This window comes from Branchiostoma lanceolatum, chromosome 18 (genome assembly GCF_035083965.1).
Source record: "Branchiostoma lanceolatum isolate klBraLanc5 chromosome 18, klBraLanc5.hap2, whole genome shotgun sequence".
In the NCBI taxonomy this organism is placed as follows: domain Eukaryota; kingdom Metazoa; phylum Chordata; class Leptocardii; order Amphioxiformes; family Branchiostomatidae; genus Branchiostoma; species Branchiostoma lanceolatum.
Window position 1 is genome coordinate 6,538,423 of NC_089739.1, and position 24,519 is coordinate 6,562,941.

Sequence of the window (24,519 nt, forward strand, 5' to 3'; positions counted from 1 at the left end):
TGTTGAATAAGAATATGATACAGAAAAATCTATGATTGTGTGATGACTTCGTGGATTAGGAACTAACATAAATAACTAAAGATGTATACTATTCAACTCACAAATCTACAACAAATATTTGTAATGCAACATCTTGTCAAATGTCAAAATGTTACTAAAACAACTCTTGAAGAAGGGTTTACATAAGTTTTTCCTATATTCTCTTATAATTATTCCTAATCAAATGGCATTTTTAGAAATTTTTAGAAATCATTGTAATATGTTCAAAGGTGTTTATAGAGACATTTAGGGACAAGCAATTCAAAGTTTCTGTTCAGGTCGATGTTAAATCCTGAACATCCACTACATGACCTATAGTTCCCACAAAGATCAAGTGCAACTGGCATGCAGGAAGCTAAGGAACAGCCAGGCCATGAGTGTTCCCAGGACAAGGACGAAACGACTGCAACAGTCGTTTCTACATAGGGCTATACCCCGTACAACAATGAAATGTCAAAATAAGGAACTATTTACTTACTATGTTGATTGTCACTCAGCCACGTTTGTGGTTTCCTCAAGAATCATTGTACAATTATAGTACTTTTGATATCAACTGTCTGGCACGTGAGGTGCATATTTGCTATTGTTTTGTTTTTAAACTTGTAAGCAAACTCTGCAATTCAGGGTGATTTTCCCCCCTCCGATGTATGTTTGCAGTTGGTGATAATAAATGAATACAAATTCAAGTTTGATTCTGTCTATTTTTATCTAAAAGTCAAGCATCAAATGATAATCATGCCATTTGTTCACATAGAAAATAGAAAAGCTTTCCTTGTTACGTACATATAAATTGGCCAAAGTGATGTACAGTGTGGCAGAAAGCAGATGAGAAGCACAAAGAAATGGGTGATGCAGCATATAGGAACAAGACGGTAATACTCTTCTATAGTGCCAGAATGCTTAACGTTGTATGTATGTATGGGTTGGTGTGGCAAAAAATTGATAACAAATCCAGAAGACCCTAGTTTTGCGCAAATAAAACTCAAAAGACTCCTTTGGGGCTAAATCAGGATTCAAGCGATGGAATTGAGTTTGATTTATAGCTTGGATTACGGTGCACATTGTATTCAATAAATGTTTGATATGTATACTGTATGGAACATATGCAGATTACGATAAAAATGATAACAAAATGTCAGTGAAGCAGATTTGACATCATATAATAAGCCTCTTTGCAAAAACACATTCTTCTTGAATAAGAAATACAAACAACACATTATTTCTGTACAATGTAGAATTGCAAAGTGAAGATAATGGAACGCAAATTTTCTATATTGTTTGAGGCAATGAAGAAAGCACATATAAGGGCATAAGCTTACTGCTTGAGACAAATTATGGTATTATTTGCTATACATTCATGCATCTTTCATAGTAGTATACTGCTTGCCTGGTATCTGCATAGTACAGTAAAATGTACGTCCGCGCATAGCAGGTCCAAGTTAATTGTATATTTGCCAAAATACAGACAAGACTTGACATGTGTTAAATATGTTGATGAAAAGCACGCGGTAATAGAATGTTTTTTTTTTCAATCATGCAGCTAAGCTATGCACATGCCCAAAAAGCCGTCATTTCTTTTCTTTACTTATCTTCTTTGAAAGTTTGAAACAAAAACGCTCCTTCACTGTCTCAGAGATGTGCAAGTGGGCGTGTCTGCCATGGAAACGACGCTGTGCACAGGTAAGGGTTCATGAAGGTTTTCCATGTCTGTTAACACGCAGAAGAATCCAGAAATCAAGTTCTATTTGTGAGGGTTGCTTTCATGCCTGTACATCAAATATATATTTACGTCTTTACTCCGAAAATTAGTCGACAGTTGGGAGAAAAACAAAACGCCATTCGTCACACCTCATCCCCAGGCAGTTCTTTCGTATAAGGGCATTATGATATCGAATTATGATATCATTTTCTGTATATTCATGCATATGTAACAGTAGTTAATGAAGGTTCTCGATGGCTGTAAACCCAGAAATCAAATCACGAGTTCTGAAGTTCTATATGTAAGGATTACTATGATGCGTGTACATCAAATATACATTTACGTCTTTACTCCGAAAATTAGTCGGTAGTTGGGAGAAAAACAAAATGCCATTCGTCACACCTCATCCCCATGCAGTTCTTCCATATAAAGGCATTAGCCTACTGCTTGAGACAAATTATGGTACTATTTGCTACGTATTCATGCATATTTTACAGTAAGACACTGTTTGCATGGTTTCTGCACAGGACAGTAAAATGTGCGCGCAAGCAGAGCCTTTCCGAAGCAGCGGGCTGCCCTCCAAACCTCCTGTTGTTCCGCAGAGGCGCAATGACGCTTCTGACAAGCGGCATGACAGGCAAGGAATTTCTTCAGACACGTACGAAGATAGCCTGGAATCCAAACCTATTATAGCTCCCGAGTCTCTCTCCGCAAATAGTATTTGCGGAGAGAGACTCGGGAGCTATAATAGGTTTGGATTCCAGGCTAGTACGAAGAAGCCGAGAGAGTGTACTACACAATAAAGGATCAGGACGTCCCACAGTCTTTACATGGGGCGGGGCTGCAGCAGATGTCACCCCATACAGCTGGCCAGGTGAGGGTAGAAACCGGAGGGCCGCCGTCCCAACCACCTGTTGGCGATCAGGGTGGTTCTAGCGGACCTGTCCATCATGGCAGCGGAGCGTACGGGGAAGATGAGGCGATGAAACGTTACGCAGCGTACAATCCTGCAGGTACGACGACCTTCTTATGACTGACGCTTAATCGTAACTTTATTGTTTATTTCGGGCTCGACGGCCCATATTAATAGACAGACACAAACACATCAACAATACATCTAAAATACGTATTTACAATGGCCGAGGGCGAACAAGTTTACAGTAAAGTCGCCAGAATGGACTCGACGGAAAGGCCTCATAACGGAGCAGTACGTACTAGTGCCTTAATGATGTGATTCTCTGACACGGACAGCCGAGATACGAACGAATGCAACAGCCTCCGACGCTTGGTGTCAAATGTATCAACACGCATGTTTACAAAAAGCTCACTGTTGCTGGTGCTTCTCGGTTGAGACAACAGAATTTTAAAGCCGTCATGGTAGGCTACCCGTAGTCTATGAATGGTTCCAGCTCTATAGCTTGACCAAAGCTGAGCACAGTACATTGCACTACAGTGTGACATGAAAAGGATCCGCTTCACCTTTGTCTTGGTCTGTGTCTTCGTACCTGTAAATCAAAAGTCATTTTTAGTTTGAAGAATTTGTCTGAAATTTGCCATGTCGGCAGGTAAAGAGGGTATCAAAGACCTTAGCCACGGCGTACGCACCATAATTACTTCACGGAGGATTGTGTCCCATGGACTCTTTTTGGTGTGTAGCTGGTTTTGGGAGTATGTCTATTTTCGTACCTTCTGTCCTGGAAATTATATGGTTTTGAATTTTTGGTGGCAGATGTCATTTGTTTATGTTATCTACCCTGCAGTACCTTAATATGATAATACCAATACCAGAATCATATTCATGTAATATTCGAATCATATTAGGAAGATTCCTACTCTCCACAATATCGTCTATTTAATATTTTTTCGCAGACCGCACGTATCCAGGTGGAGCAAGAGGACGCCGTGGTCTCTGTGGCTTCATCCGCTCACACCGCAGCTGCATAGCAGCCGGCATTGCCGACCTTCTGGGCCTGGTCGCTGTGGGACTCGCGCCTCTGACGTTCATCCTTAAAGAGGTAAACATTGTTGTGTCACCAACTCGTTTGCCCATTTTTTTCTTTTAGGGCTGTGTTTCTTAGTCTGTTATGTTGATGTGTTAAGGGGATTACACTTGCTTCAATTTTTTTTATTTTCCTTTGTTTTTTTTGGCATATATTTAGGAAATGAAGAAGATGTCGACCAACATATCCCAATTATCCACCACTGTTGATGCCTTAAAACGTGACCTGAGCAGTGAGCGTAACCAAACCGCTACCTTACAGCAGCTTCTCAACGACATTAAAAATAGTACAGGTACCTTTGTTGACCTTTAATCTTCTTTCCTTTTAAAGATGACTTCATTTTTGTTGTTGTTAGTTTTAGAATACTTTTTTGTTTAAGTCTAATAATACTTCAAAATTAGTTATCCTGATAGCCATGTAAATGGTTTTCTTGGCGACACCTTGCAGTTAGAAAAAAACAAGGTGTGTATGTCATTTGCTTTTCACCAGATAGTACAGGAGCCAAAGCCTGAAAAAATGATTTTGTTCAACCCATCCTACAGAAAAGGTTTGACCTGATATGTTGGTAGAGGGAGTCCTTCTCCATCATATATAATGATTTATTTTATGTTGACATTGTGGTATGCCTTTTGGGTACAGAAGACCTTCACTAGACATAGATGTTCTTAACTTGGACCTTATTTGCAGGACTAATGACGAGACTTTTACAAAACTCTTTTTCACGGGGGTAGAAGCCCCCGAAATCGTATTTGAGATTGTTTCCATCTTCTCAGGTAACCAGATAGAGGTGCCTGTGTGTACCGGGCCTCCTGGTCCTCGTGGACAGAAGGGAGCCATGGGGCCAGCTGGCCCTGTGTCCTTCGGGCCTCCTGGAGAAAAGGGAGACAAGGGGCAGGTTGGATCTCCAGGAGAAAAGGGATCAGTTGGGCCAGCTGGACCTGGGTCTTCCGGGCCTCCTGGAGAAAGGGGAGCCATGGGGCCACCTGGACCTCCAGGAGAAAAGGGATCAGTTGGGCCAGCTGGCCCTGTGTCTGTCGGACCTCCTGGACCTCCAGGAGAAAGGGGAGCCATGGGACCGACCTGCCCTGTGTCTGTCGGGCCTCCTGGACCCCCAGGAGAAAAGGGAGCCGTCGGGCCGACTGGCCCTGTATCTGTCGGGCCTCCTGGGCCTCCAGGAGAAAAGGGAGCCGTCGGGCCGACTGGCCCTGTGTCTGTCGGGCCTCCTGGGCCTCCAGGAGAAAAGGGAGCCGTCGGGCCGACTGGCCCTGTGTCTGTCGGGCCTCCTGGGCCTCCAGGAGAAAAGGGAGCCGTCGGGCCGACTGGCCCTGTGTCTGTCGGGCCTCCTGGGCCTCCAGGAGAAAAGGGAGCCGTCGGGCCGACTGGCCCTGTGTCTGTCGGGCCTCCTGGGCCTCCAGGAGAAAAGGGAGCCGTCGGGCCGACAGGCCCTGTGTCTGTCGGGCCTCCTGGACCTCCAGGAAAGGAAGGGCCTCAAGGGCTGATGGGACCTCCAGGGCCGCCTGGCTCCGTCTGCCCTGCTGGACCCCCTGAACACCCTCGAACATCCAGACGCTACGAGTCAAATGAAGGTGAGACATCTTTCCTAGTTTCTCTGCAAACCTTCGAACTATTTGAAAGTTTAAGTGTAATGCACATTCTGCCTCCTTACTTGATTGCAATTCTAACTCCTGAATCTGATATGCTGTATTCTGATGAATGGTATGTGTTGGAATTGGTGACCGACTATCCCTGATCCTGCTATATTGAGGTAGAGTATTTTTTACTTGTCTAGAGTCATGTCCCGGAGGTTATACGAAGTGGCGTGGAGCCTGCTTCAAAGTGTTCAACCGTGTCAAAGCCTTCAGCGAAGCGGCCAACATCTGTCGTGAAGATGGCGGCACCCTTGCCATGCCACGAGACGCTGAGACAAACGCCTTCTTAACATCTCTCCAGCGGCCCGGTTTCGTTTATTGGATCGGCCTGCACGATCGGTACGCAGAAGGAAAGTTTGAGTGGATGGATGGGTCTGCACTTGGAAAGTACAGCCCGTGGCGTGCGGGACAACCAGATAACGCTAATAGGAATGAAGATTGCGTCGCTGTCTACAGCTACCCTGCGTCAGGAAAATGGGGGGACTGGTCCTGCCACTTCCCAATGCGCTTCTACTGCCAGGTCGCTCCAGGTACTTAAAAAAACACCATTTTTCGACATCATTTTCTCAAATGATGTTAGTTGAATATTCACACTGTCGTTGTCTTTATCACCTTCTCGAAGACACTCCTCATTTTAACATTGTATTAAAACTTCTTTCATTCCTTTTACAGTGCGTACTTAGTCCACCCTGGACGCTACACAGACGACCTACTCTGTTTTCTTAGAAAAGTTGAGAGGAAGATGTAGAGATTGGAGCTTTAAACGGGGTAACAAATTAACCCTTTTTGGTGATCTTATTAGTTCGTGATTTCAAGTTATGAAATTTCAAGTCATGTTGGATGTAAGTCTGGTCCTGAAAAAAAACGCGACTATGTGATGACTGCGTGAAGCAGAAACTGACTAATAATATGTATACTTTAAGTTATTGACTTTTTTCAATTCAAACATCTATTGTAAACGTTTGTAATGTAGCATCTTATCAAATGTACTTATCAATGTTACTCAAACACTAGAACTCGTACAGAAGGGTCTGCATAATATTTCCTATGTTCTCGGATGGTATTCTTCTAGAAATGATGGTGACATGTTTAGTGGTGTTTACAATGTACATTTACAAACAAGGTATTCTGTGTAGTCTGATTCAGACTATTTGGTCAAAAATTCAAGCATCAATTATTATGCTCTTTATTTACTAAGAAAACAGAAAAGCTTTGCTTGTGACGTTCATGTAACGTGACCGATGTGATGTGAAGTGCGGCAGAAAGCAGTTGAGGTAACAGCAGGATTCAAGGGATGGTTGGAAAATGTGCAATGTTTATTTATCTATTGGTTCAGCATGTACATGCCAGGGTTGCCCAACTAGTCATAGGACTGTAGGTTCTGAACCACTCACACCGGGAAGGACCCCTACTCTTTTCGATAAGTGTGGTGGGTTCTTTAACGTGCTTGAGGTGTGGCTCTCCTCAAACACGGGACCTCCATTTAATGTCCTATCCGTGGGACGTCCCTAACCGAAGCTAGGTACTCATTTACACCAGAGTGAAGTGAGGAAAGTCGTGTTAAGTGCCTTTCCCAAGGACACAACATCGGGGCATATCGGTGGTTTCGAACCCGGTACCTCCCAGTACCAATTGCGCCACACGATGCCACGTGCAATGTATGTCAAGTGACGCCTACATACAAGCAACTTCATAGAGCAGAAGTTCATTTAGAGCTTGCATCATCGTGCACGTTGTTATTCCGTTATGTAACATACTTTTAATGAAACATTTTTAGTATGTATATCTGTATGCAAAACTATCATATCACAATAGAGATTCAACTAAGCAATAAGTCAACAAAATCATCTGATGCTTTTACTTATAATAAAAACGGCTTCTTTTCAAATCAACAACAAAATATGACATACATGTACGAAAGATTTAGCATGTTCACTATTTATTTCTCAAATATTTCATACATGTACATATGGGAACGCATAGCATGCTGAAGGTATGGTTACATGTACTTCTCCCCACTTTCACACAGAGCCATCTCACATGCCCAACTTGCCCAGCTCAGTGTGTATCATGTCACAAACCTTTACATGTAGTGCAGTACTCAACAATGCCACAAGGAGGCGCTGAAGCCCACTTGATCAAAGTCTTTAGTTGCAACCTTTCTGACTAACCATGTGTAAGTATGATCAACACTGTCACCAAATTGAATTGGTAGCTCTGTTTCATTTACCCATCTGTGTTAGTCTACTAGTATAACCAATGGCCAGCATGTGTGTAACGTTTTTACCAATTTTGCAAGCATGCGGTAAGGCTAAAGCGCAGACGACACATCAAAAAACGAAGACAAACTCTATGTTGCATTGCATCTTCCAATATATTTGTACGTGTACGCTTCAACATCTATCTCAACCTGCCACAATAACGTTTCACTAAATTTGTGCAGTACAAATGCAACATAAAACACACAGGTAACTTGAAGCGTCTTCACTGTAAACATGGCTGAAGGAATGGTACTATTAATAACATTTGCTACAGTTCTAAAGCTTGGTGACACTTTAACTCACCTAAGATTGACCACAATTGTTGCACTTAGTATATTTACTAGACTGTGGTATTCAAGATAGTTCAGAAACAGTAAGAGCCTCTATTTATTGAAACTGGAATAAACTCCCTTTCCCTACCCATCCCTCCCACCCACAGAGATACCCACCAAACCTCAGAAAATGCCACAACCAATTAGTATTCCTCAATGATTTTTATAACATCTTCCTGATCTCTTCTTCCCCAAATAACCGGCTAATATTGTGCTTAGCTTATTTCCTTTTACTATGCAGGGCATTCAATGCCACAAAGCTGCAGGTAAACACACAGTTTTTAGTGCTCTTGCCACATAGCGCACTTCTGACAAGATACTACCTAATACTTCATAAATGAGTTTAAAGTTTTGCAATCATTGCAGTAAGGTCCCCAAGAGAAAACCACCTATCATATTTCTTACCCCAAAATACTCTAGTTGCCCTAAAGACAAGCTGTCATAACTAACCATTTTGTCATTTTTTTCTCACTTCTTTTCTTACCCCATATTTCTTAAATGTAAAGCTCGGTAAGGTCCATATTTTTCGTTTTTGTTTGTTGAGATATACATATACATAATATATATACTGAATTTACATACATTTCTCAGAGTAGTAAATCCTTATGACCCTATGCTGGGTTGTTAATCAAATTGACAATGGAATATGGAGATGATCTGGGTTGTGCTGTTTTAAAGGGGCACCTTCTCTTCAGGCAGAGGTGGTGCATTTTGGGACTCATCCTGCTTGTCCGCGTTTGCCGTGCTGTTGAGAACATCCTCAAAGGTCGGTTTTGGCTCGCTTGGTGTCGTCACTTTTGCCTGCGGGAATAGAGAAGAGTTGAGAGCAAAGGAACTATCGTGGTGTTTGAAGGAGCCAAACTGACAACTACTGTTTCAGTATTCTGGCATCTTTCATGCTTTCTTAAACAATCCCTGTACTGACTATGAAGATCAATGACATGATTTTTTTTCTACAGTACAATGGGAGGTCTTTCCCTGCATGTTTCTTGATATTTTCAAAGACTAAAACATTGAGAATAATAAGAATAATATTCGAAAGACCTTTTGACTACCAGAAAGCCAAAAGAATATTGGTGTCAAAGATAATCAATAACATGTTCATCTACGTTTCATACAGAACTTCATTATTGACCACATAATAATATTGACAATTAAACTAATCAGTGTGAACTTCTTTCCAATCATACTTATTCTAAAAACAACTACACATAAAAAAGTTCAACAAACAAAAAACATGGCATGCTAGTATTTGCATAGTTCAGTCTAACAGTAACACAGAACCATGCAGAAAGAAGTGACACCATACAAAGATCGCTGTAAGTGTAAACATTGTTTTAAGGAACCAAAGATATGTCAAAAGACATGGTATTCAAATTCATTGTTCATTTACAGCAAATCCTATGTTCACCATTTTCTGTACAGTATCTCTACACTATCCGACATTCAAAACCTAACAAGCTACATATGTTAAGAGCTTTTCAGGTGCCGAGTCTAGATGATACTGATATTTTGAAAAGCTAGAACATTCAATTTTCAACATCATTATTAATAATCAAGCCAGCAAAATGTTTTTTTTTTTATTTATAAATAAATACAACTGAAACCCAGCAAGCACCATGTTAAAGCATCTTTGGTTCCTTATTCACCGAACAAAAATATAACAATCCTCTTCCAACCTGGTCCATTCCATAAACAGCTAACCAACAAATGATAACAGACTGGACTAAGTTGAAAAGTCAAATTCCGGTTGTTCTGTATGACCTTGACTTGGAATGCATTTGGAAAACAAATGACTTTGTCTTTGAGAACATTATAGAGAGATGACTTGTCAAAATGTGTCAATAAGTTGGTTTTGAAATGAGCACTGCCCTATTCACCAAAAGATATGGAAGGATTTTAACTTTAAACTTTTTTGTAAGTCGCTTAATTTTCAAAAATCTCATTGGTCAAGATCAAAGCTAATCCAACTGGAAGATGTTGCAAGCGCACAGGAAAGAAAGACAAGTGAACACACACCCATGCACAGAACGTGATGTTAAGTATCGGTACATACAACGCTAATACCTCACCCAGGTTAGCCTACGTCCCCTCTGTGTGTCAGTGATGGCAAAAAAGAAAGGGAAACCTTCAGGCAGAACATTCATCGTGACGGCCTGCATGGCGCGCCAGGGCGGAAACAACACGACACACGCTCAGTATCGGGCACATGCGGGACACTTAAAGTCAGCCCTCCACCGAATACATACAACAGCACATACACCAAAAACATACAGCATATAAACCTGATTTTGTGGATGACTTTTTTTCATTGTGCATGTATTTTGTTTTGAAAAAAGGGACATGGGCAGATATGTCATAAAATGTCCTTTCACAAAAATGGCTCAGAATTAAATATACACACTGTACAGCACATACATGTAAACCTGACTTTGTGGATGACAACAAATTTTGTCATGTTTTGAAATGAGGGACTGTCAAAAACTGGGTCAATGCCAGATATTCCCTAATTTCTTGTAAAATGTCAGCACAAAAATAGCTCAGAAATTCACTGCTTCTTTCGACAGATAGGCAAAGTTTGGCACAATTCTATTTTCCATAATACCAATATTGCAGTATAAAACAGTGGACTACTACTACTACTACATTGTACATAAGACAAGATACACGGTTGCCAGAGAGATGTCATCCAAAGAATTAGGTTTATGTAGCTACATGCAAGCCCCATCCAGACAGTTGCAATACTGTTGTGCTTTCATTCAATTTTTATCAATAGGAAGTCCAATATCCCTATCAGAAGATGTCAAAATGTCAAATCTGATTCAGGAATGCATTGTTGGTCTAAGCATAGTGAGTTTGTGTCATTCAATATTTTGCAGATATGGCAAAAATCAATACATATGTTTAATTTCATGCATTTCAGAGTTCAGAGCAATTCTGTAAAAAATGCAAGCAAACTTGGTATTAGTCACTAAAACTTGAAAATAATGATAAATTAGAGCCTCCAGGCCATGCTAAAACTGAATGGTAAAACATGAATGTTATCAATTTCTAAAAAAAAAGCATCTTAATAACGTACCCCGACGGCATTGGGCTGAAAGACAATGGCGAAAACAAAGGTATTAGATTTCATTTCAACTAAAAGCGAGTCTTTTCTTTTTGAAGATTGTGTTCTGTTATCAAGGCATGAACTCTGGAGCAATTTTGTGCAAAAATATCCTTTACACTGGACACAAACTGAATCTCTTTCTGTTTGGATGAGACTTGCAAACATTTGATGAAGCAATGTATTGTTTCTCACAACATTTCCTTGTGGGACATTTTGTCTAAAGTAAAGATAGGGAGAAACAGTACATTGTTTTCCCCCATGGGGTTCTAAAACACACACTCGCACAAAGACACACTCATGCTGCACAGTTGTACATGTACATGGAATGCAAAGCAGTTCATGTTTACAGAAATGTCAAACATGAATGAATCCTAAAACCAGAAATCTGACATAAACTTGGACATAGAAATCTCAACATATCGTAAATTGTTAATTTAAGAAAAAAGGTAACAACATGTTTATCATTAATATCAATTTTGGGACAGGGAAGGAAGGATGGTGGGGAATATGGAAAGTGTTGGTGCAAAACATTGCATCAACGTAACTGTAACATTACCAACATTTGCTTTTTTTCCCTAATACATTAAACTATAATTACAAAAAAACGCACACTGAATTTGATTCTCTGATCATTGTGTACAAGGGACGGTTAGGTGCAGATTTCTTAATGATAAATAGTGATTATGTATAAAATATTTATATCATATAGAGAGCGACTTGGAAGAGTGTGAGGAGGTAACGAAGTGAAATAACAGTTTGGAAGAATGGAGAAGAGCAAGAAAAAATCCCCCCAAAAAAGAAACAGCAGAAAATACAAAAGAAGAATGTTTCTACCCGATGTGTTGACAAAAAGTAAGGAAAAAAGAGTTAGGGGACGTATTAGTTACGAACTCTTTCGTCAATGTTTTATTCAACTTTTTGTTCAACTTCCCCCTCCCCAATCCTTCCTCCTCCATCCCTAACATTCCCCCCATTTGAAAGACCAAACTGTGGTAAAACTAAAAGAGCTTGAAAAACCACATGCAGAAACAGAAGTAACTGCTACCTACACGTAAGTAAAATTAGGCCCATACATGTAACCCATAGTTGAGGTCTGCAACACGGGCCAACACCAACAGAAACCATGGAGGGGAGAAATAAGGAAAAAAAGAAAAAAAGAAGAGACTCAGCACGAAACAGTGATCAAACAGCACCAAAAAAGTCCAAAAACCCACCAAAAGTCAACAGTTATGAAAACCTTATTGACTCAGAGGTAAAATCTAAAACTAAAAAGTTAAAGATCCTCCTTAGCATAACATTACATGCAAGCAAACTATAATAGTCTAGAAGCATTAAATTTTGAAACTATAGGTTATGAACTAATAAAAAGGCTTGACAACCTGTGACACTTGAATTGAGCATGTAAACAAGTTGGAAACAAAACAAAACAAAACAACTACTCTATTGCCCCCAACTTTATAGAGTAGCAAAAATTGAATATACTGTCTTATGAATCAGTATATCATAACATAATGAAAGTGGGCACCATGGACTTGTTTTTTGGCTGGAGTAACTTTGAAAACAAACAAGCAGAGGTGTGTTGTATGGTCACTACAACTCAACAGTCTTAGTAAATATATCATGCTGATGTACATTTTCAAGTATTCTATCTATTCTATACTAAATCATCAGTGTGCCTACCTTAAGGTTTGAGACAGTGCTCCCCACCTTCTCTTCAAACGACTTGAATGACTGGGAGTTCCTTAAAAAGGAAAAGGAACATTCAAGCATAAAACAGCTGATTAAATATAGAAATGACTTGCACCTGAAAATCTTACTTTCTACATGTAATCCAAGATAACCTTATTCCTAATGTCCTAATGTTATAACCAGCATATTCTTATATCTTCATAATCTTAAACTTTCTGGTCCAGAAGCAAGGTTGATAAAATAATTGTACAGTCACATTTCCAAACTGATACTCAGCTGAGTAGCTGGTTATATGCACATTTTGGACAACAATTCAGTACTTTTCTGAAATATAATAATCATTATTGATGTTAATTGAAGTATAAATAAATATATTGAATAAGTCAAGAGAGCATTAATATCTATCTATTTATAAATATCATTAAGATCCATTAACAATTACTTGAGTTATGCTGTCCACAAGCACGTAGGCATACAGAATCTGATATACACAAAGCCAGGCACTGGCGAAGGTAAATACTATTGCTCTAAATGAAATCAACAGAGTACAATCATATTTCCAAACCAATACCATGCTGGGTACTTTACCGACTGTTTTTTTTCTTTCTTCACACTTTGGACAACCATATGGTAATTTGTCGAATTATGTATTTTAGCTAAGTATAAATAGATACATGATAATTGTAAATTGATAAGTGCTTACTTCATCTCTCCGAGCTTGCGTGACATGGACTGCCAGGCAGCAGCGGAGGCCTGGGCCGTCTTCTGGCCGGCGACAGACAGAGTCTCTGACGTCTTCTTGTACCTGGGACAGCAGGGGAGAAATACTGGTCAGTTAAAATCCAAAAGGATTTTGAAATCCCAACAACATTTCAAAGTCAAATACCTTAAGTACTATAGTGTGTGTAGATGATGTCTATATATTGATCAAAATAGCAAGTTCGAATGTGACATATTTTTTTATATAGTTAGACTTAGAGAAACAGAAAAAGACCCTTCACTGCATCTACAACATTGCACTTCACCACAACACTCACACAAACACCACAGCCCACCCTACCTCCCCACCAACAGTTTTCACTGGACATTTCCAAACCAGTGCCTCACCGGGTAGTTTACAAGCTGATTTTTAGAACTTTTGTTTGGTGTAATGTGCAGACTCCCAGCAGCTACCGGGCTATTTTGGGGCTAATTCAAAGTGCTATTTAAAATCAAACCGGGGCCCCCATGAGCAACCACATGCACTGGGAGTCTCACAGAAAGTGGAAATAAAAAGCCTGTAAACTAGATGTACAATGTACCCGGCAGGGCGTCAGTTTGGAAATGTGACCGAGGCATAACAATGGCCTTATTTGCAGCACAGTCTGAAAGGTGAGCCTTCAGTTTTAGCAGCATGCATGACATGAAGTATAAAGCAGAATGACAAGCAAAAGGAATGAATGCATGATTCCAGAAGTTTCTGATTTCCTCTGTTTCTGTAGCAGTTTGACTTTCCACTTTCAAGGGAAAATCAGGAAATTCTGGACACCTGGTGTGAACAAAAGCATAAGCATGGGATGAAATGGTTAGAGTGTAAACCAAAAACAGGGCAAGTTTTGGGACACTAAAGACTTTGACAGGGATGTCCGTCACTCACGTTTCCGAGGTTTTCACTTTCTCATTCCATTGCGATAGCGTTTCTTTGTTTTTCTGATAGCTGAAGGTTGGAGGAAAAAACGTTCAGACATGTAAAAGACAAGGAAGGAACAAGAAGGGATCATCCCGGGTTGTAAAGTTGCAATCTGATCTGAAAGAAATAGGCGAATCTGGCTGAGAGGCCATGGTCATTGAGGTTAAAGGTTAGTAAGAAAGGTGAAAGGGCAAAGGTTATATAGTTCATGCCATGCAGGGGTAGCTATTAATTATTATAGTAACTGTTAATTCACTAATCTCTGAGGGGATATAATTTTACGATAGAAGGGTAAAGGAGGCTATCACTGTTTTAAGTTTGTGGTTGAAACAGTAGTAATACATTGGAAACGCATTTTCGCAAATTGTAGTGGAGAAGTCACTGTGTAAATAAAACCACTGCAAACATTTCAAGATGTACAGTAGTTGGAAAATTTTTAACAGAATCAAGTTTAAAGATATTTGGTTACTCTATGTTGACTGAAAGTTTACGGAAAACTACCACAGTTTAAATTGATAGGTGTGTTTACCAAAAACAAAAGACATGAATCAGAAGTAAAAGAAAACACGTAAAAAGACCAAAATAAATGGTGAGGGGACTAGTGAGCTTGGGGAGGCACTGAATCAGAATCACCAATTAAAGTTGGTAGTCATATGATTATGAATTCCAGTGTTAGACAGGGATGGTAATACTACATGTAACTGGATAATCTGAGAAGGTACATGTAGCTAAGTGCAGAAAGATTGTTGGTGGGACAAGTACGGGACCATACATTCACTTCTGTCAGACAAACTACACAACCATTGTCACATGGTTTCACACATCCAAAAAAACTCCTGAAGACACTACCTGGGTCTTGAAAAAAATGGGAAAAACACTCATGTAGTCTCTATGCAAAACTTCAAATGATGAAAAAGATGATAAAATGTATCAACTTGCTTTAGAAACTGTTGTATGACAAATTGTGCATTATAGTAAAATCTGGTGTAAAAAATTTCCTTTATATCTTCTTCCTTGACAAAACAGATTGTCAGGGAAAGTTTGCTGACACCTGAGTTTATTTTTTTTCACATGAGAAAATGTCATGTAAAATTGAAGTTAAGAAAATGTTAACTTTCCAATTCATCTTTTTTGACGCAACTAATTATTCAGTAAAATCTTTCTAGAGCTACATTATCATCTTATGCTACAGTCCAGGCTTTGGCATTTTGGAAAATAGAATATCTCTTTGAGTTCTTAGCACTTAAACTCACGTGTCGGACGTCTCCATTTTTTCTTTCCACTCCACCAATTTCTCATTGGTTTTCTGATAACTACACAAAGGAACAGATATGGGGGAGGGGGGCAGACAGGGTGTGAAAATATGACAAAAAATGTTAAAATGAAAAACCAAAGGAAACATCCTTGTACCCACTTGTTGTGTGATTTCTCATGCATTATACTTATAGCAGTACAATTGTAATGAGTCCATGCATTAGGCCACACCATTTTAATTTGTTGGTTTGCGGATTTAAGAAAAAATGGCAAGATAATAGTTACTCATTGCAAGCAAATGGATACAAAAATACATAACTATCCAGTTTCTTGAGTAACTGTTATCTTGTGTAAAAAAACGTCTGGGGACCAAGATAATTGGTGTGGCCTAACTTGCACATAGGTTTGCTGTGAAGTGTGAATGAGAGAGTGACATGCAAGATTTCACAAATATTATGGACAGATGAGAAGTGAAAAGGGCATGCAAAAGCATAAATATATTGCATACAAATGTACTCGTATTCAACATATACTCAAACACATTTCAATTTCACATATCTGTAAAAAAAGGATTTTCCCAATGTTCTTGGATACTGGTTTTCATAGCTAACATCTGTTATAAGAAGTCAGCAACTTCATGAAAAGGTATTACATATTTTGAACCCACAAATTATAGAGTAGGTAATCTAAGCATTACTAAATCTAAAGCCATAGCTACAATATCATAGAGTAATGCAATAAAACCTACCTTTTACAGGGTTATGCTACATATTCTTAATGTTTTAAGATAAGTGTTGCATTCAACTCGTTATATCAATCTTTACATGGCTACCTAAACAATGCACTTTTTAATCATGTATATATTGTTTTTTCAATACTTATAAATGAAAAAATCAATTACAATTGATAACAAAATTAATATTGAAATAACATAGACATGCAAAATGTAGATGACAGAAATTCTTCAGATGGATAGAAAATAGCTTACATGTAAATTAAATTTGGCAAATTCTGAAAGACCGTTACTTTCACACAACATAATCATATGATACTCTACTGCTCTTTCATTTGCATAATGTATATATAAGGGACGGAAATATGCTTGTTGGGATGGAAAACTTTTTACCTTGTCCGTCCCAAAATCTGAACTTTATGACATGAAATTGATGAAAACGTAGCTTAAAATGAGGAATTTAACAAGGAAAATTCAACACATTGGCTCCCAAACAATGAGTGGGAAGAAAAGAAATTAAAATCTGGAGCCAGCCCTGGTATATATATACAGCAAAAAGAATCATTTTTGGCAACTGCTCTGGGGCAAATCCTTTCCATACTACACTGCAACAGTGACTTCCTATAGTAAAGTGGTGATTGTGGCTTAACTTACGCCTGGGAAGACTGGACGTTCTTCCAAGTCTTGGAGGCCTCGTCCTTGAACTCCTTGAGAGGTGTGATGCCAAGACGTCGCTTCAGGTCGGCAGCGGCCTTCTCCTTGGAAGCGAGAACCTGCTTCAAGGTCTTAATCTCCTCTTCAGTCTAAGGAGCAGAAATTCCAAGGAGGTATGATAAACGATTATCATTATGATAATATTAGATGGGCATTTTAGTAAAAGTCAATTAGTATAAGATCAGAAGACAATGGAAAAATGGAAGTCAGGTTGCTACATCGTTCAGACCCTTGTAGCGCCTAGTGGCACATAGGGCAGCAAGTTTCCTTGCTGTTTCAGTAGCAGGGTACATTTTTAAAGGGAAGGGTTGCTTGCCCTTCCCCTTAAATGTGAAGAAGGCATATCCTTCAACACGGGACCCACATTTTACATCCCTTCTGAAACTGAAAGGCGGGTGCAGCCACAACCGAGATGCCTTCCCAGATTTGAAGCAGGCCAGGGGTCTCCCAGTTAAAAACTAATTGGAACCAAAGCCTCAACTGTGAGGCTGCAACCAGTTGAGCTACAGGGTTGCTTATTACTGCTGGCAGTATGTTTTCTGATTTTACACCTTACAAGCACTGCAAAGATGTACATGGATAAGCAGCAGATAGAAGTTTACCATTATTTTCAATTAAAACATAAACCACTGGAACAAACAAGTCAGCAAAGTTCCCTTAATGAAGACATGACCTCTGACCTTCTGCAGCTCTGCTGTAATCTGCTCCCTCTCCTGGTCATCCTGCAGATCCGTCGGGTCCTGGTAGAGGGGGTCGCCGTCCTGTGTGGGGTCAGGGGTCGAGTAGGCACTGTCCCTGTTGTCATAGGTGTGCTCATCTGGAGAAACAAACATGCTTCTATTATTATCATGCTTCTCTTTCTATGAAAACTTTGGGTGGGGAGATATCCTGCGTTAGCTTGCAAATGACTCAGCTTTTACTGGATACAACATAGGGTTACACGTACATGTAATATGTATGAACACTTTGTTAATTTGATTTTCAAATTATTTTTCTCTAGGTAAAGAAAGTATGTTGCTACAAGATATTAGCTAGCTTGAATTTTTTGTCATCATTCCAATTCCCGATTATGGAAAGATCCTAGCTACAAGTCTTCTTTTTTCTGTCACCTGTGCAAACTTCTATCAATTTATTCAAATTTGGACATAACTCATGGATTTTGTCCGTCAAGGTTGATAGAATGGCCTAAAAAATTTATCATCATACACATTCAAAATTCCGTCAAATGATGGAATGACGGGTGCTGGCTAGAACCCTGTTCTGTTATTATCATACTTCTCTTTCAATGAAGACTTTGGGTAGGGAGACATATTGCATTAGCTTGCAAATGACTCAGCTAATCTGAGATAGACACAACAAAAGGTTACATGTTCACGTGTTAACACTTTCAATTGTTAATTTGATTATTTTCTCCTTATTTAGTAAAGAAAGCACAATCATGCATATGTATACATTTTGTTTTGTATTGTTTCATCTGTGTTAAAGCGTTAATTCTTGGGTCAGAACACCAGCCTACCTCTTGTAAAATTGTGAAAGAACATGGTACAGTTTGTTACAATATAAAGAGCCACAGACAAGACTAGTCATCTAGTACCTTCATGTCACATAATTACCAAATGTCCCTTATAAATTATGATTACCAAATTTCCTTAGCATTTGGACAAGTTTACATGTATAAGAATAGATGGGGAAAAATCATCTGCCTTTCTTGTCACTTTTTTGCCCTTAATCCAATTAATTTTATAGTTACTAATCAACAGAATCCAATCCCTCCTCCATCCACAATCATCATCATTACAAGTGCAAGTCGCATTGTGTGGCGCAATTGGTAGAGTGTTTCGCCCAGAACCTAGAGGTCCCGGTTTCGAAACCCCGATATGCCCTGATGTTGCGCCGAATGGTAGCCGCCCAGACCCTTGCGACAGTTCCACAAAGTGCAAGTGTGGAGCAAATATGTATCTGTTCTGTATTATATGATTGTAAACCCTGCAGCAATTCAGCACTGGCTGCCATTGCACGGGTAATTTCTGACCAATAAACCATTATTATTATTACCATCATCATCATCATACCTGCTATTTCAGCTGTTGCCTTTCATGAAACATGATGTAATTAGCCTCCTTTCTCGTACCGTGTGCCAAGCAATGACGCACTAAGTATTTCTTACCAAGTACAAAGAGCTCAATGTCGTATTTGATTTGGGACCACAACAGCTGCATAATGTGCAGTTTGCATAACGCCGTCACCAATTGTGTAAGTTGAAAAATGGATTCCTATCTCTGCTAAAAATTAACCTTTACAAATGTTGTGTGCGAAATAAATGCGTTTAAGTTTGCAGGGATTTAATTTCGCGGTAGAAAGAAAGTTGCCTCCTAATACTGTACAATGTATACTATATATAGTATGTAGTACATATAGACAAGGAGGTAGGCGGGCAAAAATTTTAACGGTGGTTGTAAGTTCACATAAAACTACCGCAAACATTTTTGCATTTCAGTAATTGAGAAGGCATACAATTTCAACATAATTCTTTGAGTAAGCTTGAAAATCTTTTGCTCTGTTGCTATTGTTCTGTAACTTTGAAGACCTATTGTTCTTGTGTTCGTAAGACTGCAGGTTTTCAAAATCTTTACCAGCAATTTGTTACCATTACTTGGAAGGACCTCAGATTACCTACATTAAACCACCCTAATTTTGTGGGGCCAAATTTGGGGGATTTTAAAAAGTCATGCACACTGGAAACAAATTTCAAAAGAGAAAATGAACAGACTTCACAAGCCTAAGAAAACACAGATTTTTAAAGTTATACCAGTTCTACTGCCAGGAATCTTTCATGTTCTTCCCTGCCGTTGGTCGGTAAAAATTAGGCAGCAAATTTTGGGAACTTCCCACAAAAAAATAAAAAACATACTTTCTACAAAGTCGAAAACAAAGCATATTTTAGAGCCCTTTCTTGAACTTCATTGGTCACATGTGTACCAAATAAAATGGTTCAACAGCAAACTGCCCCCTCCCACTAAAGAAAACACATTGAATTTCATTCTCTACCTCACCTTGTAATTTCTGACCCTGCAATTTCGGATCATCTAGTATGTGTTGATCTTCACTTTGCGTTTCTTCATTGTCTGGCATTAGGAATAAATAATTTTCATAAACAGCCTTTGTGCTAAAATCAAACGGGGATGCATATTCGTCTTCCGGCGTGGACTGTCCCGACGCAACTTTACCGCCTTCCTTCCCTCGAAGATCGGAAATCCTTCGGGTAAAAAACTTTTTCTCTTGGCTTGGTGGACTTTTAGTCTTCTTAGTCTGATTTGGACTCTGGTCCTTCAACAAGAGTTCTCCATGACCAAAGTCTAGCGAAGCATCAGATATCTCCAACGTTTCTATATGAAAGGAGTCCTCTTCAAACCCTTCCATTGGGTGGTAAACTCCACGAAAACATCAGTTTACGAGTGGCAGATGTTGGACGTTGAAGTGCGAATTCGCGGCAGACATGTTCACGGATACAGCTGATTTTTTTCACAAGTGCCGGCTGTTACAGTGACGTGATGTGTGCTTATGTCAAAGGACTCAATCTATACCAGAAGGTGCCATTTTCAAAAGGGGGGGGACCAATTCCTAAAATCTTAACAACTGCAATACTTTTCAATAACCAAAACTTAACAATTCCGTCTATCTAACAAAGGTAAACAATAGATTCTAAAAAGGTTGATGCTACATGCAAAAAAACAATTTTCTAAGTCGTGTGAAAAAGTCTCCTCCCTTTTCACACCCCCGTCTCAAGTAATCCAGGTGCCCTATTGTTGAATATCAGGTGTTAAAAGCATGTGACTGAGCCATTGGCTCAAAGTGCAGACTAACATCCGTGTGCATGACATCATCGTTTCTACTCTATACCTGAATAAAAAGAGTAAACGTGACCCAGTGACCCCATAGGCTGTAACTATAAGTAACTAGAAGTGTTATGGACAATTAGACAGTCCTTAGTCATTACATAGATTTTGTTGGGCTTCCAAGTTGCATATATTGTGTGCATATTTGCCTAACACTTCTAGAGTTAAATCTGGAAGGCAAATACTGTAAGTTGTGAAAAATTCATGGTGGTTTTATGTTTGCGGATTTTGCGGTGAGCTCTCACTGCAAACCTGTTACACCGCTGATATGTGCTGTGTCTTGCATTGGGTTACCATAATGTAGTTTCAACAGCAAAGTCTTAAAACACTGTGTACCGGAAACATCTCAGTACCGCAAAATCAAGTCCCCACCAATTTAAAGCACATGGCTTCTTTGACTTTATTTAAACAATAATGTTATTTTACTAGTGAAGTACAGATTTTCTTGGACTAACATTCAGAGATGACAAAATACCTAGAATTACTAGCTAGGTAGACACACTAGGTAAATGCACGATGCTAAGCTTTCTCTTTATTTCTTCAATCACTGGTTCAGCTATGAGAGACATTAGTACAGTCAAACCTGCCCAAGAAGACCACTCAGGGGACCAATAAAATCTGGTCTACGTGGTCACTATAGACAGGATTCCTAATGCTAGTGTCAATGGGAAAAATCATCTAAGGGACCACCAAAAGTGGTCACATTGGACAGGTGGTCATTATGTACACATGTAGAGGTGGTCACTAAATGTACAGGTTTGACTGTGTTACAAAGTACAATGTAGCCTGTTTTGCAGGCCTTGTAGCTAATCTAGGAGCATCAGCATTGTTTTTTGCGGGTTTTTTGGGGGGGGCGGTAATTAAACAACACATACATGTAGCTTTCCAACATGTCTACACACCTAACACTTTCCTTACCACACCTGTGGTACTACAAGGGCATTACAACTGATTAAATCTGCCCTTGAGTCATGCCCAGATCTAGACTGTTGTACAAACACTGAGACACTCAGTCTCACCCACTGAACAAACATATCTCTATATCCGTCTGGGACTTGGAAGGGACCATGAAAAACACAATGTGTCAGTGTGTTTGAAAATACAGTAAAGCCAAAGTAAATAATCAAGGGATTCAAACTCAAATGTCAAAGCTACCCAATTGTGGAATACGTATCCCGAAAAGTCAAAGCTAGTCAAACTGGTTGTATCTAAAAATGGGTGTGAAATAAGATGGTAGAAACAGACTTGACCATAAGCACAAAATGGTCTATCCCACGGTCAGTGGCCTTTCGAGGGAATTTGACTACCTGTTTGTTTAAGGTCTTGGTCCAAGACATGGCCTCCTTTCTCAAGAAGTACTTCTCCTTTACTTAGCTGCTTAAACATTGGTAGAACTAAGGTTGTATTCAAAAACATAATCTTGCTACCATTTTGATTGTGTCTATTATTGTAATTGATCTCATATAATACCCCCCAAAAGTGAAACTTTTCAATGAAATAACACAAATCAAAAGGACTATGCAAATATCAATAACATTTCCAACATCTTTGTTTGGAAAACAATATTAATATTCTAAAACTCAGTCTCCAAATATTTGTTTATTCTATAATTTCTGTAATTTATACTACAGTCAAACCTGCCCAAGGCGACCACCCGGCGGACCGAGCAAAAACGGTCGCGATGGACAGGTGGTCGCCATGAAGAGGATTCCACTCACATGTTTCCAGGTCGAGGTTTTCAAATACAGTACGTAAATGGATGGAAAATTATGTGAATTTAGACAGCATGACCCCCACCAGGTTCAATTCTCTCATTGACAGAAAGATCCTACAAAAATTACATTTACCGTTATCGTTGTAATAATTGTATACCGTTACATCTTGTACAAATTTTCGTCATAATTTTGACTACAAAACAATGGTTGCCTCGATGATCTCGCATGCGCAGCGCCCTCCCGCATTCACACGTTACATTAAATAGTACACACACACACGCACATAATCGAAGGTTTAAGGCCTAAGACAAATCCCTAGAAAACACCTGCTGGCCCCAGCCTTTTTTGGGGCGCCAACCGCTGGATAAAAGGGGCAAAAAGTTTTTGATCTGACAACTAAAGATGAAAACGAAACGGTGTGAGTTCGTCGCGCCGCGCCCCAAAGCTCTGTGCGACAGCATCGAAAGGTAAGTCAGTGCAGCAGAACGCACAACGTCCAATAAAGGTTTGTGAGATTCATGGAAATAAATAGAAATAAGAATACTAATTTTCATCAATAACTAGACTATTCGTAAATGTTCATGCACAAAAGCATCGTGTTCTAGAAAGGTCAGCGGTACGCCAAATCCGGGCCGAGCCAAATCCAAGATGGCGTCGGGACCAAGGAACAACATTTCTCGCCCGATGTTTTGCCCGCCGCGAAGTCATTTTTCGGCGGAATTAAGTAAGACACAGACACATTTTTGTTGAAAATACAAGAAATAGATAGTAATTTCTGTGGAATCTGCCTTTTTGACACCATGCACTACGTATTCGTTTTGAAAATTGAGTTTAAACCCAACTGAGTTTGCGGTAAACTATAAGATTACGATGGGCACAACAACATCACATACATTTGTCTTTACAATGTTTATAGGGGGAACGTTTTATTAAAACACTTCATGGAGGAATCGATGCTATAACATTGCTATTCCATGTATTTTTGTCCTTATTTTTGTCCTTCAAAGTCTTGAAAACATTTCCGTGAAATCCGACAGCAAAATGATCCGGTGTCACCACACGCTTGAAAATTAGGCGGCCGCCATGGGCAGGGATGGTGCTCTGTGCGGTCCCAATTCGTGGCGGTCGCGGTCGCGTTGGACAGGTGGTCGCCTTGGGCAGGCAGCTTAATGCTTGTGCCGATGGGGAAAATTTTCGGGACCGAGAAAAAGCGGTCGCCATGGCCAGGTGGTCGCGTTGAAAAGGTGGTCGCCTAGGCAGGTTTGACTGTAGTAGAACATAACTCAGGTCCATGGCTTGCTATAAATCATGAAATATTTGCATTGATTTTACAAAATATGTTCAGCGTTTTTGTGGTGATCTCTCTCTACAGACTCATAACACTGTATCTGTACAGTTGTTTCAACCACAAATTTCAAATCACTGCGGACACTCCGTTTCCCTTCCTATCGTAAAATCAAGTCCTTGTGAACTTAAATCATTTTACAGTACATGTACAATGTACATAAAGCCAAATTAACAGTCTGTGTAATTTTCTCCTTGAATAATTTGTCTATACGCCGCAACTGTAAGCAGGCAATAATTTGCATGTAACTAATTCATGTCTCCAAGTCAACATGGGAAATAACAGCAAGTTTATCTATTATCTTCCGGTACGCCATCTTTGAAATATCCTGGAACATTCCAAATTTATCATTTATTGCCATCCACAACGGAACAGGCGTTCCCATATGTTCAGCATTGGGAGTGCATGAGTTGGT

The 24,519-nt window shown here is 39.5% G+C and overlaps 1 protein-coding gene across 26 annotated transcripts in view; it reads right to left on the bottom strand.

Moving 5' to 3' along the window:
• Positions 1-7,309: 7,309 nt before the first annotated feature.
• LOC136424796 (tumor protein D54-like) overlaps positions 7,310-24,519 on the bottom strand; it is a 28,028-nt gene continuing 10,818 nt past the window's right edge. For 4 of the 26 annotated variants that reach the window (XM_066413457.1, XM_066413459.1, XM_066413458.1 and 1 more), the window contains 7 exons: positions 17,829-17,965; positions 17,089-17,237; positions 14,415-14,474; positions 13,482-13,583; positions 12,770-12,830; positions 10,053-10,136; positions 7,310-8,781 (listed from right to left, as the gene is read on the bottom strand). In XM_066413457.1, coding sequence (XP_066269554.1) covers positions 8,653-8,781; positions 10,053-10,136; positions 12,770-12,830; positions 13,482-13,583; positions 14,415-14,474; positions 17,089-17,237; positions 17,829-17,965 — 722 coding nt within the window. In that variant the 3' untranslated portion in view covers positions 7,310-8,652. Of the gene's footprint in view, positions 8,782-9,999; positions 10,137-11,059; positions 11,075-12,138; positions 12,183-12,769; positions 12,831-13,481; positions 13,584-14,414; positions 14,475-15,700; positions 15,761-17,088; positions 17,238-17,828; positions 17,966-20,201; positions 20,711-24,519 lie in introns of those variants that run through there. The other 22 variants (XM_066413446.1, XR_010753930.1, XM_066413445.1 and 19 more) reach the window with 22 other exon arrangements.